At 33.9% G+C, this 18584-nt stretch overlaps 1 protein-coding gene across 5 annotated transcripts in view; it reads right to left on the bottom strand.

The window, feature by feature from the left end:
• LOC115236111 overlaps positions 1-18584 on the bottom strand; it is a 47535-nt gene that overhangs the window by 327 nt on the left and 28624 nt on the right. For 3 of the 5 annotated variants that reach the window (XM_029808330.1, XM_029808329.1, XM_029808331.1), the window contains 9 exons: positions 17341-17594; positions 16687-16798; positions 13369-13523; positions 12282-12335; positions 11318-11592; positions 10044-10202; positions 4692-4871; positions 3706-3958; positions 58-241 (listed from right to left, as the gene is read on the bottom strand). In XM_029808330.1, coding sequence (XP_029664190.1) covers positions 58-241; positions 3706-3958; positions 4692-4871; positions 10044-10202; positions 11318-11592; positions 12282-12335; positions 13369-13523; positions 16687-16798; positions 17341-17594 — 1626 coding nt within the window. The remainder of the gene's footprint in view (positions 1-57; positions 242-3705; positions 3959-4691; positions 4872-10043; positions 10203-11317; positions 11593-12281; positions 12336-13368; positions 13524-16686; positions 16799-17340; positions 17595-18584) is intronic. The other 2 variants (XM_029808333.1, XM_029808332.1) reach the window with 2 other exon arrangements.

Genomic DNA, 18584 nt, shown 5'->3' with positions numbered 1-18584 from the left:
AAATAAATAAAGATAAATTGTAGCGTATGCGGAATTTAGTTAAAATCACAAATATACCTGATCTCGCAGCAGAGTAGTTTGATCAGCCAGCTGCAGATTGCGTGTAACTTGAAGAGTTCTTTGACCGGATTCAACACGCATAACATACGCACTTGGGAAATAACCGGCACGGCCACCAAGACATTTCCCTTTCCACCAGTCTTTCTCTGATTTATCAATCACGGTAATCTTGTAACCGGCCCTATAATTACAAGAATAACGCGTTCTTAAATCAATTTATATGTATACAAATATATACACGTATCGCACAAATAAAACATATAATTACCAAGTGTTCTCAATCATACATATATTCATAGAAAATTCATACAGTAGCATCTCGAAACGATCGCCCGTCACTTAATCTGACATTCCCGACACTTGTTCGTACGTAAAATATTCTCTTTTCCGCGAATAAAAGACACGAGAATCATGAAACGATCGCGATCCACATCGCGGTGCAAATGTCCTCTCCCCACCCTCCGTCCTCCACGCGTCTACGCTCGAGCCCGAGTTTTTTCCAGGAAAGCGATAAGAAGAATATTCTTCGTAATACGCGTATCGCCACAACCTTCCAACGATCGTTTTGAGATTTCTTACCTTATTCTCGCGAAATATACGATTGAATGCGTTCTCTTGATTTCGCAATCGATGCATATATCATCTCACGTCGGATCGATGAATTTCGAGTCTTTATTCGTTCATTAAAGCTCATTCTATAATAAGTCATATATTATTAGTCGTTAGCAAATTGACCAACGACAGTCGATTATTCCGAGAATATTCGACTGTGATTGGTCAATTTGCTTGCGACTAACGACATACGACTTATTGTAGAACAGGGCTAATCCGCGTATTTCGCACGCGATGAAAGTAGCGATATTTTGAAGTTGGTAGCGCATCATTACTAATTTCATGTAAAATATGGCGTGGTGATTTCGTTACATTTCGAACATTCTTACTCTGTTAAGAATATTCGGAAGCTTTCGCGAGAATAAGGTAGGAAATCTCAAAACAATCGCTGTAGATTGTGACAACACGTTTATTATGAAGAATATTCTTAACGCTTTCCTGGAAAGAACTCGGGCTCGAATGAGAAGATGTGGAGGGTGGGGAGAGGACATTCGGCAGTTGCACCGCGTACTTTTGTCTATTCGGATGTCGATCGCGATCGTTTCACGATTCTCGCGTCCTTTATTCGCGGAAAAGAATATTTCGCGTGTCGCGAGTGTCGAATGAAATGACGGGCGATCGTCTCGAGATGCTAATTAGTTTGGAAATATGCGATTGAGCGCGTTCTCAATATTCAAATTCTCAAATCCGCGTATTTTGTACGTGGTGAAAGTAGCGTATTTTGAAGTTGGTTGCACATCACTATTGTAATAAATTTCGTTACATTTCAAACATTTTTACTCTGTCAAGAATATTCGAAAGTATTCGCGATAATAACGAAATCTCAAAAATCGCTATTGTGTTGCGGCAAAACACGTATTACAAATAATATTTTTATTGTTTTTATGAAAAAAACCTCGGGCCTCGGGCTCGAGCGAGAAAAGGACGCGCTCGCATGATGAGTGGGGGAAGGGGAGAGAGGAGAGGACATTCGGCAGTTTCGTCGTATACTTGTGTCTATTCGGATGTGGATCGCGATCGTTTCACGATTCTCGCGTCCTTCATTCGCGGAAAAGAATATTTCGCGTATCAGGAGTGTCAAATGAAATGACAGGCGATCGTCTCGAGATGCTAATTAGTTTGGAAATATGCGATTGAGCGCGTTCTCAATATTCAAATTCTCAAATCCGCGTATTTTGTACGTGGTGAAAGTAGCGTATTTTGAAGTTGGTTGCACATCACTATTGTAATAAATTTCGTTACATTTCAAACATTTTTACTCTGTCAAGAATATTCGAAAGTATTCGCGATAATAACGAAATCTCAAAAATCGCTATTGTGTTGCGGCAAAACACGTATTACAAATAATATTTTTATTGTTTTTATGAAAAAAACCTCGGGCCTCGGGCTCGAGTGAGAAAAGGACGCGCTCGCATGAGGAGTGGGGGAAAGGGGAGAGAGGAGAGGACATTCGGCAGTTTCGTCGTATACTTGTGTCTATTCGGATGTGGATCGCGATCGTTTCACGATTCTCGCGTCCTTCATTCGCGGAAAAGAATATTTCGCGTGTCGGGAGTGTCGAATAAAATAACGGGTGATCGTCTCGAGATGCTAATTAGTCTGGAAATATACGATTGAGCGCGTTCTCAATATTTAAATTCTCAAATCCGCGTATTTTGTACGTGGCGAAAGTAGCGTATTTTGAAGTTGGTTGCACATCACTATTGTAATAAATTTCGTTACATTTCAAACATTTTTACTCTGTCAAGAATATTCGAAAGTATTCGCGATAATAACGAAATCTCAAAAATCGCTATTGTGTTGCGGCAAAACACGTATTACAAATAATATTTTTATTGTTTTTATGAAAAAAACCTCGGGCCTCGGGCTCGAGTGAGAAAAGGACGCGCTCGCATGAGGAGTGGGGGAAGGGGAGAGAGGAGAGGACATTCGGCAGTTTCGTCGCGTACTTATGTTCATTCGGATGTCGATCGCGATCGTTTCATGATTCTCGCGTTCTTTATTCGCGGAAAAGAATATTTTGCGCGCGAACAAGTGTCGGGAGTGTCGAATTAAGTGACGGGCGATTATTTCGGAATGGTAATTAATCTGAAAATGCGTGATCGAGCGCATTCTCTCGATTTCGCGATCGATGCGTCGATAGTGCGTCGCGTCGAAATCCTAGCCTATATATTTGTTCACTAATTTGCATATTTCGCGTTGTTTGCTTCTTCGAACGGTACAGTTTTCGAGAGTGTCGATGATTTAACGTCGTGTATTTTATAATATTTTTCGATCTGGCGAATTAAAATGCGTTGTATAAAAAATTGCGCGAGTGTATCGTGATCGGGAATGTCGCATGTAAAATATAACGGGCGATCGTTAAAAATAATAAATAATAGTGCGGTGATTATCATATCTATCTGTATGAACACTTGAAGCAAGAAAGGAGTAAGAAAGAGCAAAGAAACGGAAAGGAGCAATGGAGCAGAAAACAACACAAGCAGTGGCGTATTATATTGCGGAGCAACATCAGCTAATATGTAAGTCCATTTATTCACGATATTTATCGTCGTTGCGTTAACATAATCGTGTCCTGCCAAAAATAATTATGAACACTTAAAAAAAAAAAAAAATGTTTAAGATATTGTTATAAGTTATGTGCAGAATAAATATTATGATGTTTAAATTAAAATACTGATATTTCGTTATTATTTTTTTACAAAGAGAATAATTTAAAAAATTTACAAGCGATGGAAATTACAATTATTAAATTAAAATTAAATTAAATAGAATTACTATTAAAATTATATATTTATTTAATATCTTGCAAATTTGTTTAAATATTTAAAATAAACTATTCTCTTTTCATTAAAATTAATTTAAATAAAATAATGAATAATTTTAAAAAAAGATGAAGACATTATTTTTGAAGTGTCTCAATATATATTTTTTTTTAGACAAAAGTGTTCATAATTTATTATTATGAAAATTTATACAAGCGAAAATTTGGGAAACCTCGGGGTTTCTGTGCTACTCAAGGTGATTACTTACTTAAGATCTAGCTCATCCGGATGTCGTGCCTCGAAGTTGTATAGCACGACGTAAAGATTGTTCGGTGGTAGTACACGTTTACCACCGGGTGGATTTAGGTGATTTTGATTGTTGGTGTGGGGGGAGGGGCACGGTGACGTACTCGCCGACGAGTATGATTTTTCGTTCTCGTCCGGCAGCTCCATACTCGACATCCGAATAGCACTTCGCACGTGCTTGTGTACGCCGTGTGTCTGGCCCGGGCTGCAGGGCGCTGTAAAAAATATATAATATTTTATATATATATATCTAATAATAAATCCGCGAAATTCATGCAGCTTGTATAGTCCAAAGATTCATTCATAGCTTGCTACATGTAAAATGGCCATTATCTTCGGGCGATCTCAGGGGGAAAGTTTTATTTTTATTTAATTAATGTCGATCTAAATCTTTCAAGGAAATGAGCAGAGATAAATTCCATTCAGAATTTTTAAAGAAGAAAAGAAAGTTGCGTATCGAATATTCATTCGCATTTTTGTATCTCGGATTTCACATACTGAAATTTATCATTTCGATATTAAAATATGACTGTTTTTATATGTCAGATTTATATTATGTGAATTGCACTCGCTCACCAATTTATAAATTATAAAACAACATTATATTAATTTTATAATAATTTTGCATTTTATGAATTCCGTTATGCCTTAAAAATCTAATTTCAAAATGTAAACAGTTTTTTTTTATAAACACAAATTAAAATATAAACATAGTTTTGCAAAGAAATCGATGTATATCTTGGAATAATCGAGTATCAAATCACACTTATTTTTTTATTTTACAAACAAGCTTTGAAAGAAAACTTTAAGCTAAATATAATGTATAACTAAATGCTCTCTTACACTCATACAGTTTTATAATTAAAGAGCTATGCAAATTGGCCATTTTATATGCAACGACCTAATACTACGTTAATTTATTGCGTGTGAGATCTGTGGTTTACTTACACAGCCTGTTGATACTGCCGCTGTCAGAATGTCGGGGTGGGGTGGTCTCTCTCGCACTAGTAGCATGGTAGTAATCTCGTGGGCGATGCCGAACGTGCGCAGTCCCTTCCGGTGAATCCAAGCTGAGGCTCTTCATCCTTAAATTCAGCCTCTCGCGTCTACGTTGCGGACTATGCGGTGCTTGGTTTTTCGTAATAATCGGTTAGAAATTTGTTAGCCATGATAAAAGAGTTGCACTTCGACGCTGACATCGAATAATTGCAAAATTTATTAATGAAAACACGATGATATAAAAATACTCTTTGAAAAAATGTAAAAATATAAAATATTTGACATGCTTTTTACAATAATTAAAGATGTAAGATTGTAAGTTTTTTTACAAAGTATGAAATTAGATGAAAACCTTTTTTAACAGAATATCGAGATGTCAATCACACACAGTTTCAAATGAGAGCAAATAAAAATTAATGAGTTTTGTGAATTAATGATGTAAATCTTCATTTAATTTTGATCCCTTTTTTTTATACAGAATCTTTTTAAATATAATTCCCAGATGAGATACACTTAATTTGTATCGAGAGTTGGAAGAACAACAAAAATAAAGCAATGATTATGGTTAATTAAGCTTTTGCAATTAGTCAAGTGATAGATAATTCCATTTGCTTAAATAAAATTCTACAAATTGTGACATATCTATCTATAAAAAGAGATATGTAATCGGCATCAGCGTCGAATATATTGAAGTATCGACTATACATAAATAAGCGGAACAATCGATTATTTACAAATATACGAATTATTAAAAAAAATTTATATACACTGAGATAAAAAGCGCACAAACAGCATAATTACAACGGGACACGACTCGCGTAAAAATATGAAAAGTTTTGTAATATTGCGGAAAAGAATATTTTTATTTACAATATTTACATGTTTTCGTCGGAAAAAGCTGATAGATAACATTTTCAATGTATATGTGTGTAAGAAGACGATAGCTGAGGGATAATATAAGCCACTTGACCCGCATTATTTCAAACCGTATATATCAGATATTTTTAATCTTCTTCTTCTAATCAGGTGTTTCGACAGTATAAATTATATTGTACGATAACAAACTATAATAAATAAAATTTTGATACGGGCAAAAAAAAGTTCAATTGATAGCCTCTCTGCAACGATAAAAGTAAACATTTTTCACAAATTTAGCCTAAAGGCTATTGTCGATGCAAAGGCGCTTCTCTAAGCTTTATTGTTAAATAGAAATGGTTATCTTCATCGTTCTACTGCCCATAGAAATGTATCGCTCGAATTTTATAGCACGTTTTATACGAAGAAACTGTACGTCTGTTCATTCTAAGATTATTTTCGAATTGCATTGCACGCTTCGCAAACAGAAATAAAGAAAGGAAAACGCGGCGAACGACCAACAGTCGTGTACTGAAAGCTGAAATGAATGAAACAAATCCTGTTCGCGACAATAAAGAGGAGAACCGATAAAATAGCCTCGTTCGCTATCACAACGGTGTACAATCGATAGTGACCGTGTTATATCGATTTAAATCGATAACAAAGCGTAAATTGTGTTCCGCTGGTTATATTTACATACTACGTGCAACGAACCACAAAGTGCGATCGTTTTTTTTTCTCGCTTGAGCAATAAATCTATTTCCACGATTCGATACTTAATAAAGTCTATTTATGTCAAGGAAAAGAAATTTTTATTTTTATTTTTATTTATTTTTATTTTTTCTTCAATTATATTGATGTGTTTTTCTGAAATAATAATTAATAATTAATAAAATAATAAATAATAATGAAAATAATAATGAAATAAACAGAAATTTGGTAAACTTTCTAAATATTTCTTTGGATAAATATATTGTTTTGTCCTCAATACGTGTCATATTAAAATTTCTATTCGAATTATATTTTACGATATCGGGGGGGGGACGCGTCTCTGAAAAATATTTAATTAAAAATGAAATTCTCTTTCTTTTTTAATTTATTTTTCAAGTTGTATATACACTTAAAATTTATAGATTATTTATGTCAAGGAAAAGAAATTTTTATTTTTATTTTTATTTATTTTTATTTTTTCTTCAATTATATTGATGTGTTTTTCTGAAATAATAATTAATAATTAATAAAATAATAAATAATAATGAAAATAATAATGAAATAAACAGAAATTTGGTAAACTTTCTAAATATTTCTTTGGATAAATATATTGTTTTGTCCTCAATACGTGTCATATTAAAATTTCTATTCGAATTATATTTTACGATATCGTATGAAATATTGGAAACGACACTTTCTTGAAACGATATTAATTGCTCGATGAATAAACAATCCTAATTATGATGGGTCGTTGCAAAAGTCGGCAACGTTGAAAATGCGAAGGATAATGATAAATAAATAGACGAACACATTCCGTGATGTTACAAGCGAATCGATTCGAGAATCGAAAACGTATACTTGCGTAAGGCGTCTTTGTCCTCTGTTCTCGCGATCCTGCATGATCCTATATAAAATTTTGTGCGTTTGTGTAATCCGAGTACATTTCTTCCATGTACTTTTCCTCTTCTTCCTCATGCGGTTAACTAATTATTTCCGCGGAAATGAATTTTTAATGATCGTGGTACGTCCGTGTTTGATCGATTCACGCGGGAAACGTTTTTTTCTCTCAACATATAGAATATCCACCTTCATAGAATATCTACCTATATATATTCAGTCGGATATACTCGACGAAGAGTCGATGCTCACATTTATTGCATCTGTCCATTGTTTTCTTGGCCGTCCATTAGTCTCTATTAATTAACGAACGCGAAATATGTCTCTCTCTCCTCGAGAGTACCACGAAACAGGTAATGATGAAATTATAATAGATTGAAATTATTATTCTATACAAAATACGAATATTTAATAAATATTTTTAGATGCTTCTCGTACATCCAAAATATTCGCAGTATTTTATTAATATTGCTATTATTTTAGAAGATATAATTATGCATAGGCTGAAAATCCTGATATTACCATCCTTTGGGGTTAGTCGACGATATTTTTTTTTCGTTATTCGCTCCTTGTTGTCCTTTCTCATTGTGCATATATGTAGGATTATTCTTATTACGATACGGTAATTTCGCTTTGCGAGATATAACATCAAGTATACAAGAGTATGTATCGTTATATAAAAATTGTAATTATAAACAAAAAAAAGAAGGAGACAAAATTAATAATTACAATAAATGATCAAATAACGAAAAAAGAGAAAGTCTTAAAAATAATTAAGAATAATAATAGTTATATTTTATTATAATCTGTTTTTATTATAACTATTACTGATATTGTTATTAATGTTTACTTATTATTACAGTTAATATTTTTTAATTATTATATAATAATTATTAAAATATCAATCATCAGTATCAACATGATGATGATGATAATTATTTTATTATGATTTTATGATGATTATTATTATTATGGTAGATATTTATAGTAGATACTCGAATATATGAGAGAAAGCTAATAGAGGGTGATTTGGAGTGGAAAACTTGATAAGCGTCCGTGATATGCGCGATAAAAGTCAAGAGGGTGAGAAGCGATAAAGTTTCTTTCGTCGTCGAGGAATGACACCCACGACGACAAATGTGCCAGCCTAAAAAAAATCGATTTGTTCGACTTATCGACGAGAGACCTGATTCTCAGTCGAGAGAAGCTCGCGACAAGAGCTCCTTCAGAAAATCTAGTACACTCGTAACAAGATAGCAAAGTACATAGTTTATATTGTTGCTTATATAACAAAGTGGAGATAAACTGAAGACAAGCTGTTGTTTTCATTTGTTCAATAAATTTTTGTATTTACAGTGTAATTTTATATGCAATGACATTAGCGATGCGTCTCTCATATTTTGAAGATTTAACAATATATATTTACACATNNATAAATATAAATATATAAAATATTTTTACGTATAATTTATCATTTTGTAAAAATCGTTATTGAAATAACAAAAAAGAAAAGAGATAAATATAAAATCGAATATATACGATTAAATGGGTGGAATTTATCGTCGTGGATGCGAGAATCGTGACAAATGTAACGCTACAGATAATTTTAAGTAGTGTAACAGAATATTGAATAATATCAATAATAACGATAATAATCAGCGACTTACCTCTAAAAATCGGTCGAATTAATCGTAATAACAAGCAGAATATATAGATATATATGGTAGAAGAAAAAAGCAATAGAAAAAAGAAGAAAAGATATAAGCGTGGAAGAAGGAGAAGAAGAAGAAGAAAAGAATACACATTAAAGAATCGATAGATTACGAATTTACGAGTCATGTCCCTGAAGAAGACGAGCGATTTTACACAAACATATAGAGTGATCTCGGACCTTGGAACTGACAGTACTGGAGCACGAGCGACATAACAACCACGCACAATATATACGTGCTTAAAAAAATAACACATACAATTACATAGCAATAATTTAACTAGCTGAGAAGATAGAAATATGAAATAGAATTACAATAAAGACAGCAAGTTTTTGAGACATTGAAAAATACAACTCTTTAAATATAAAAGTTCTAAATGTACATTTAATGATTTATGTAATTCTTATTTCTATTTACTAGAAAGTATCTAAAATTAAAAAAATAATGATCTCGTAAATACGATAGTCATTAAATTAATATTCCTATTTTCTTCTCTTTCTAAATACTAATATATATAATAGTAATTACGGTACGTTAATAAAAATAAAAGCAAAAAAGGAAAGAGTTACCCGTTTCGATAACAGGAATTGAATTTACAAAATTACGGGACAGTAAAAAATAAATATGAAAATATTTGATTAAATATTGGTACATCAAACTTAAACTGAATGAAAAAGGTAAGGTACATTCAGAAACATGTTCACTCCAGTACTATGTCGGTATGCTCCAATAATTTCGATGTACATATTTCGTTTTACAACATTATCCATTGTTAAAGTTGAGATGTAGTTTTGAATCGAATTTATGAATGTTTTCTTAGTGGCGGAATTAAATTATTTAGAGTGCAAGAGACGCTGTATCTAGAATTCTTATTGAAAATTCTTAGACCAAGAGAAAAGAACTTTTTATTAATATAATAATAATAATAATTTTAATAATTTAATATTATTAAAATTTATTAGAGATGAATGATAAACTCTGAGAAGTAAAACTCGATCTTTGTTTTGTTGTCCCGGATAAGAGCGTCTTATGCACACATAATCCGTCACTGTCCGTGGTAAAATTTTGGGGAAAATTCCGACGTACGTTCCAAGATCTGTGGGAATTGTTCGGTGGTGCGCCTTACCAGAGGTGGACGAGGAACAGGGATGGGAGGAAGCCCTCGCTGACAAAGGTGCTGCACCGGAGGGGAGATGTTCTGCTGTGGGAGGCGTAGGTGGTGAGTTTGTCGAGTTTCCACGGATCTCGCCTGCTTGCTTCAGCACCTGGTATATGGCGTCCACGTCTGCCCACACGGGATAAAGAGACACAGCAATGCAAAAAAGCACACCGACACGTCTGTTTGTGGTTTTACGATTCGCGCCCTCAATCAGTGCTTAGTTTGCTTACATTGATCTGTCTTCTTCTTCCCTTTTTTTGTTTTGTGTGCGTTTGATATAAATGATAAGATGTGGCGCACGAAGAACGATATAGCGGCAATGGTATCGAGTAATTCTCGCGGATTAAATCGTAGTGCTGAGAGAGATGTTTCACGAGAGAGATATAATATGTGAATCTCATATCTTCGAAATAATTTAAATAGTTTTAACGAAATCTGAATATTAAGCTTTTAATTACCGTAATATTGAATTTAATCCACTTTAATTTAAAAAAAAAAAAAAAGAATAAATTTCTGTTTGTAATAAGAAATATGTAATGTTATATATGTGTGTATCCAGTTCAATATACGTGATAAATGACCTTTTATTTTCTCACTACTTTTTCAATTCGCGACAGTTACACGATATCGGCAAATGAATGGAATTGTAGAGTGACTCGAAAGAACTAAAGTCTTTTTCTTTTAAATTAAAAGAATTAAAAATTAATTGATATATATACATACTCTTTCTTTCTCACTTTGTATTATTCAATGAATAATTTTCCCAGATATAAAGAAGCAGTTAGTTCATTAATAATTTTTGTATTTCCAATTTCTATCCTTTACTTTTCTGAATCCATTCATACTCGCCATTGTTACATGCGAAATACGACAAAGAGAAACTGCGAACAAAGTCCTGTCGCGTTTTGTGGCGTATATTTTTTAACGAATTTTTAACAACGCATCACGCATGAAAGAAAATCTGTTTTTCCGTGGAACAGGAAAAAAGGAAAAATCTTCATTCAATGAGATAATAAAATTATCGGAGAATTGGCCGATTCTTTTCGTTTGAAATATTCGATAAAACGTTCTCGACAATGAGAGAATTGTCTCGTCGCAGGAGGACGAAGAGAGGAAAAAAATAAGATAAAAACGCGCCGGATCTCTCTCTCTCTCTCTCTCTCTATCTATCTATCTATCTATCTATCTATATCTATCTATCTCTCTACCTATTCTTTCAAGTATTTAAAATATGTACTCACTGTGCTCGGACGATGCCGGCATCTCGTCAGCGGGTACTTGCGTCTTTTGTCGACGCAGAAGCGGTATCCCGCCGCTCTTCTTGGGCGCCAGGCTTGGACACATTGTCGGTTGTACCATGTTGATGCAATCCGTATGCGCGTTGGCCTTGCAGCCTCGACACCGAACGCCCTGGCGGCTGTGACCGCGCAGCACCTGGCCGCACGCGTCACACGGCGTGATCTTGCGGTATGTGTACTCGCGCCACGTGTGTCCGCCCTCGGACTCGAGGCTTTTCCTGCGAAACCGTAATCTCTCATGTTCACTTTGACCTTGCGAATCTCGACATGTGCATGCGCACGCGTTCGCGTTATTAGTATTATTGTTACCTTTAATTACGTGCTGTTAGAATAATATTGAAACAGCATAAATTAAACGCGATGCATACATTTATCCAAGAGTTAAAGAATCGCTCGAAAGTGACATTAAAATGATATTAATCAAAGATTAAAATTATATATGATGTATTTTTTTTAATTAGACATACAGAGGGGGTGGGGGGAGGAGAGGAGGCTAGTAATCGTAATACAATTGAGAAATTTCTTATGAAGAATTAAAAGTTAAATAAAGTTTTTTTCATACGGAATTTTGTGTTCGAGAAAAGTGACTTTGAAAATTGGAATATTAATAAACGCATATTTTTCAAAGTCAATAATTTTTAACATGAAAAAATTTTATTCTCTATATGTTCGATTTTTTCTTTCATAAAGAATTACACATTCTATCAATACGACAATATCAATAAGGAACGTTAGTAAATAAATCGTTTGAATTATTAAGTATTAAAAAGTTGGCATAAACGCGAAAATATTTTTAATAATATTTATCTCTCTTTCTCGCGTGAAAAAAAAAAACTCGATTAGAAGCACATTAAGAAGAAGAAATGCAAATGTCAATTGACGTTCACACGACAATCTGAAAATTTACCTGGACATGGCGACGACGGTAGAAACTGCGTGGTACATGGTCGCCTGCTTTCCTCTTTATTAGTCGAGCATTCGCAAAACAGTATCTACGGTTATTTAAAATTCCTTTCGTCTAACGCCTATGGTTCCCTTAATTGGGAAACTTACAAAGCACACGGAAGTAAGAGCATATATTTAACTTGAGCGTTTCTCGTTTCGAGAGAATTAACTTTGACAACATTGTTCTATAGATATGCGAAGATGCAGCGAGAAAAAACTTTGTTTGCTTGTTATGCCTGTTTGTTTCATTTGTTGTCAGATGACAGCGACAACAAATAACCTTCTTGTTTGCGAGATCCAAATCCAATTTTTTCTTGCAAAACTTTCGCATTTAAATTTAATTAGTACATCGATATTGAAAAAAAATTACTACGATGACTACACACACACACTCTTCTATTTTAATATTCTAAAAATTTGCGAGATATTCTAATTCTCTATTAAAATAATGAGAGAGAGAGAATATAACGTCAAAGATAAATATTAGATTTCTATCTACGTGGTGTGGTATGATAAAGCAATTTTGAATGAACATTCGTTATTTTACTCGTTCATGCAGACGTGTAACGTAGGATTCGCAAGATAATTTTTATATATATATTTATACTGTGCGAAAAATAAAGAGAAAGAAAATTAAGGTATGCCATTTTTCGTTATAACATTTGATGGAAATATTTTCGAATTATACGACAGCATTGTCTTTATATATTTCCGATATTTTCTCGCGAATTTGAATTTGCGCATCCCACAGATGTACGCGCTGCACTATTTTCTACTGATTAACACGAAATAAAATTTAGAGAGATAAAACACGAGGAGCGGACAATAAACGCCAGATTACTACGAAAAGCAAAATATTTCTCTTTTGTTTCCGAGAGTCGTATTGAGGAAATATACGAGTAGAGATAGCAAACATATACGTGTAGTTCCCGGTGTCGTTCGGTGCGAAAAATCATCTCCGTCGCGTCGGAAACTTCGTCGACGTCTTTTCGCGACATGCACGTGGTGGAAATTGGTTGTACTAGGCGAAAGGAAATTAAGTAGCTCACTTGTCTGACAGAGGCGGCGTCGTAGGCGAGCTGGTTTTTAGGCTTTTGAAAGCCTTCAGCCATTTGAGCTTGGGACTTCCGGTCGAGCCGTTTGACATTTTCCGACTGGCCAGCCCATCCGGTTGACTGGCCTCCCCACCCCCAAAAAGTTCCTTCTGTAAAATTCATAGGAAATTTATATATAAAACTCTTTATATAAGATTTGATTTAAAATCTAATTTAAAAATTATATATTATAACAATATTACAAATAATATAAAAAAACAAACTTTATTTGGTTTTTTTTTTCTTCATGAAATGAAGAATATTTTAAAGTTCTAATATCGAAAGATCTTGTTTTTTAAACACATAATCGTAAAATCGATAGCACAATCTCGAATAATTAAAGTTTGGAAAAACAAGATTTATAAATTAAGGGGCTTTAGAAGTGCAAACATACATTTATAAAATGTCTCAATTTTTATTTATAATTTAGTTTAATTAAACTTTGCTTTGAGACTTAATTATCAAAGTAATTAATGTTGAAAAAATTACAGGATTATTATATAGAAATAAGAAGTCACTACGCGTGAAATTTTTAGTAAGGAAAAGTGGACGATATTGATCAACGAGAATCTGTTTGATAATAAAAACGATCTGGAATATCTTGCATAAATTTATGTGCTCTCTCTTGTGAACGAAAGAAGAGTCCATTGTCGTTGTATTAAAATTGAAACGGTAACTGTATAATTATATACTTCTTCGTGTATCAATTCGTGTATTTACATATCGCTGTGAATGATTAAGGAGCGAATGCAACAGACGCGTGACTCTCTTAGTATGAGTTTAATCTACATCCACGTGATATCACATATCAACGAATCTCCTTCTATTATTATAAGTGACACATGTCATCTTATGGATATATAATAATCGTCGCGCTTAACTTATTGTTAGTAAGATCATATTAATTTAATAAACGTGGAGTTCAGTTCAAATCCCGATATTTTCATAAATCTAGATGAATGAAAACGGTTACTGATAATTGCTAAATATGAATCTTAACCCGAACAATAGCTCTTGCTATCCTGCGATTAAGAGTCGACTACGAAAGTTTTACTTCTATCGCATTGTTATGCGCTTGGCAACGCGTTACCCTGAAAACGGATTCGTCGATACATCACTCTGATGGAAAATGTTTTCACGTAGATATAACTACGGTTGGTTTATTTTCAACTATGTAAATATATTTATTGACACTGCATGCATGTCAATTTTCATTGATCCCTATAGCCATTCAGTACTTGGCCATTGTTCGCGGGCGCACATTACTCTCTTTGTGCTCGATTTCACAATGAATAACTTCTTATCCATTTCATAATTCTCACATTCAAATTTACATGTTCTTTGTTATATATAAATTAAATATTAAATATGTTATAATAAATTTTTTAAATATTATTTTTGATACACACACACACACACATATTAAATATATTACAACATAAAAAATATGTAGTATATTAAATATATATTTTCTAATATCTTCTCTATTTAATATTTTCTTTATTGATGTGGTATGAGAACAAAAATGTCTGTGTGTACATATATTTATTCACTTTAGAACCTCGCAAAAATGATTGTTCATCCAAAACGTAATAAAAAATGATGCAGTGATCATTATAAAACATATTCTTATTAAGCATAGATATCACAGAGTATCACTGTGAAGCACTTTTCAATGAGGGCGATTTTGTTCGTGGTGTGCTCGTCGAGCGAGTCCACTGGATCATGCGGCACCCTCGCTTTCGCGATCTAACGCGCGCGCAAAAAATATAAAATAATTCTCCAAAAAAGGGGAAAAAAATACTAACGATTCGCGTACGCAACGTGGTCCAACCCATCGTTCAGGTTGGACGCGACGATTCGATAATAGACGAAGAGCAGCAGCGAACGGCGGCGCGCGGCCAGACACAGCCGACGACGATCCTGCTCGCCTGACCTGGATAGACGGACTCTCTCTCTCGGCGAAGCCAGAAATGGATTTTCAGACGCTCGTGCTCTCGCCGATGACCCAGTTGCGATGGCGCATGTCGCGCGATTGCGCGCTACCAGTATTTATCCGGTGTTTAGGTTAAAGCGCATCAGTGAATGACCAATCGCCAATGAATGATCATTTTACTAGACATCATTGACGAACTTTCTTTTCGGAAATGGACCGTTGGTATTTACGTATATTGCGTACGGAAAAACGAATCTATGTTCTATGATCGAGATAGACGCGTTTGAATTACATGATTTTGTGCAGTAATATCTTTTTTTTATACGCACATACATATGTAAAAAGCATTTTTTTTTATATATTTATATTGAATTTAATTCTCTTTAGATTATAAGTTTTACACTACGATGTTTTTCTAGAATAAATTAATTTTTTTTTCGTATGTGTATTGTATATAATTGTACCATTTTTGGATAAAATTAGTTTGTTTCAGAAATACGCTAATGAAATTTAACATATTTCTTTCGAAAAGGAATTCAATTTATAAAATATATTTTAAGGAACGTAACATGCTCATAAATTGGAATTTGGCCTATAAATTACTAAATAGAGTAAAAATTATCTTGCAAACACGAAAGATCTTGCTGCTATCAATTTTCACAATTATTATTTCAATAAAATAATTAAATAATAATTCATAGATGCTTATGATCATTAGTACCGACGATTTTACACTACTCTTAACATTCTTTTTCTATTGTCAATTTTAGATGATACTACTTAATTTTCGCTTTCGATTAATGACATTCGAACAATTAAGCAACCATTCACTGATGCATCCCGTATACTGCATATAGATGAAATGTGGCTCGAAGTTACGCGCTGTTGAGCAAATTGGATGAAATGGAGGGAATACGCGGGGATAGATACCTGATCAATTTTAGATCGTGATCGTGGAAGCGTTAAATAAACGCCTATAGTAGAATGTAATCAAAGTTTACATTCGTTTTTAAATTTTTACTTTAATATACATATATTATGTTATATTGCATATATTCTATTTCGGTTTACTACATTCCATAAAAATCCGCATAATTCATATATATGTATAATCTTATATTTTCCGTGATTCGTACTAATACGATAAATACACGAAATATATGAAAAGAAATTGTGTTTTTAAAACGGACATATCCTAAAAAATATGAGTAGACTTTTTGCGCCGAATAAAGTATTAATATTCGGAATGTGTGTATTATATATAGACGAATAAAATAACAAATATGCGCGGACGCAGCGGCGTTAATTGTAAAAGAATACAAAGAACACATGCATACCTGTGCTTGCACCGCGGCTAGACGTAATTGCGCCACACCGAGGTCGAAACGCTTGAGAGAAATATCTTCTTGCAGCTCTGCCACTTTTGTGTAAAGATTACTCTCGGCGCTCCTGCAATGGGAAGTGATAAAGTAACTCTTACCCGCGTGTGTTTCTTCTTAAAAGATTAAAAAGCTGATATATTTTCGTGTAAAAGTTACCGTATCTACTGGGACAGGTGAAAAATATATTTGGGAAGGTAAGAAATGTGCGCGCGCGGAATTGAAAAGCGATGTTAATCTTAATATCTTCGGGGATACAACGATAAATATTTACCTAAAAGATATGCATTTAAAACAGCAAAGAATAAGTTTTATTTATTCACTTATCAATTATTATTTTTAAATTTTTCAATATATTTAATAAATTTTACATTATGTCACGTGTAATTAATAAAACGATTTTAATGAAAATTTATGAGATCGCGTAAGATTAAATAAAATACAAAAATAAATTATTTACAGAAAAAATTGTGGAAAAATATATATGAAAAAACTTGTCTTTCGTAAATAAGATTTAAAATGAATATCCCGGAGATTAATATAAATAATACGAGAATTACGTTCCCCTAAGAAGGAAACGTATGCGGTTGCGTTAAAAATAACCGTACGCACTTGCGTTGCATCCGCACCAGAGCGTCCAGAGCGTCTTGCAGACGACCTATTTCCTGGGTGAGGCTGTCATATTCGTGTTTGAGATCTTCCATGAGAGGGAGCGTACTGATGCCCGTTGGTACCAATTCGTCCCTGAGCGTGGGTATTTGACTGATTCTCTCCATCGGTATCTGCTCGGGTGGTGCCGGCGCGACGTACAAGCGTCGCGGCGGTTTCCGTGATGTCGCGTTTGCGGACAAATTTCGCGCCAAGGCCTTAAATAACATTACATTGCTTCTTTAATCAAGTATTGATTTTATACAAAAGATAAGAGATATTACGTATTTTTAATATATCAATATATATTTTTTTGTCGTTGTAGATCGTATATCAGATATAAGGAATTAAAAGCGTCAACGAAACGATGTTGATATATCATGTAACATTGAAAAAAATATTTGCCGTATTATTTTATCATCTTTCCTTCATTAATAATCGACTGTACATCGCGAAAAACGGGTACATCTACGATATAGATAAGAATTACGTTGCATTTAAGTGACAAATCGTGATGAGAATTGGCGCGTTGATTCGATTTATTCGAGGAGCACAAATCAGTGAATACCACCGTCGCGTTTCCAACAAGTTAATCCCCGTCACACATAAGCGACGCGATCCCGAGCGTCCAATATGCCGGACGTGCAGGGGATATGACCGACTTTAATCAGCCGGTCCTGTTTTCACCCTTGTATCCCTCTTCCGAATACCGATGAATGTAATCCACCACATCGGATCCATCCCGTCGTCCCGAAATTGGATATATGCCCGGTACGTCTATTTGCTATGCGTGATCAATATGTCCGGATAGTCGTAGCTATCTGCACGCGATCGATCGGCTCCGATTGACGTATCGAAACCGATATTATATCACCAACTGTTGAGGGATTTAGCTTCGTGAAAGACACGAATTATAGAGTTAGAGAGAAAGAGAGAGATAAATAGATAGTGACAGAGACAATCGTATATTTTTTTCTCTTCCACCACTTACAATCAGTTAGAAGTGTCATATAAATATAAATCATACTTTAATAAAGTAGCAACAAATCCCTCGCATTAATTTTTTTTAACGAGAACGAGAAATAATGAAAACTAGAGGTACAATATTCTGTCTCATTTATCATGTGTAATGAATACTTGTATAATACTTTTTCTCGAATTTATTATAATGGATATTCGTGAGATTGGAATAAGATAAAAAGAAAGGA

This window comes from Formica exsecta, unplaced genomic scaffold, assembly GCF_003651465.1.
Source record: "Formica exsecta isolate Colony F162 unplaced genomic scaffold, ASM365146v1 scaffold245, whole genome shotgun sequence".
NCBI classification, from domain to species: domain Eukaryota; kingdom Metazoa; phylum Arthropoda; class Insecta; order Hymenoptera; family Formicidae; genus Formica; species Formica exsecta.
The sequence above is the reverse complement of the archived record's forward strand: the minus strand, read 5'-3'. Positions and strand labels throughout refer to the sequence as shown.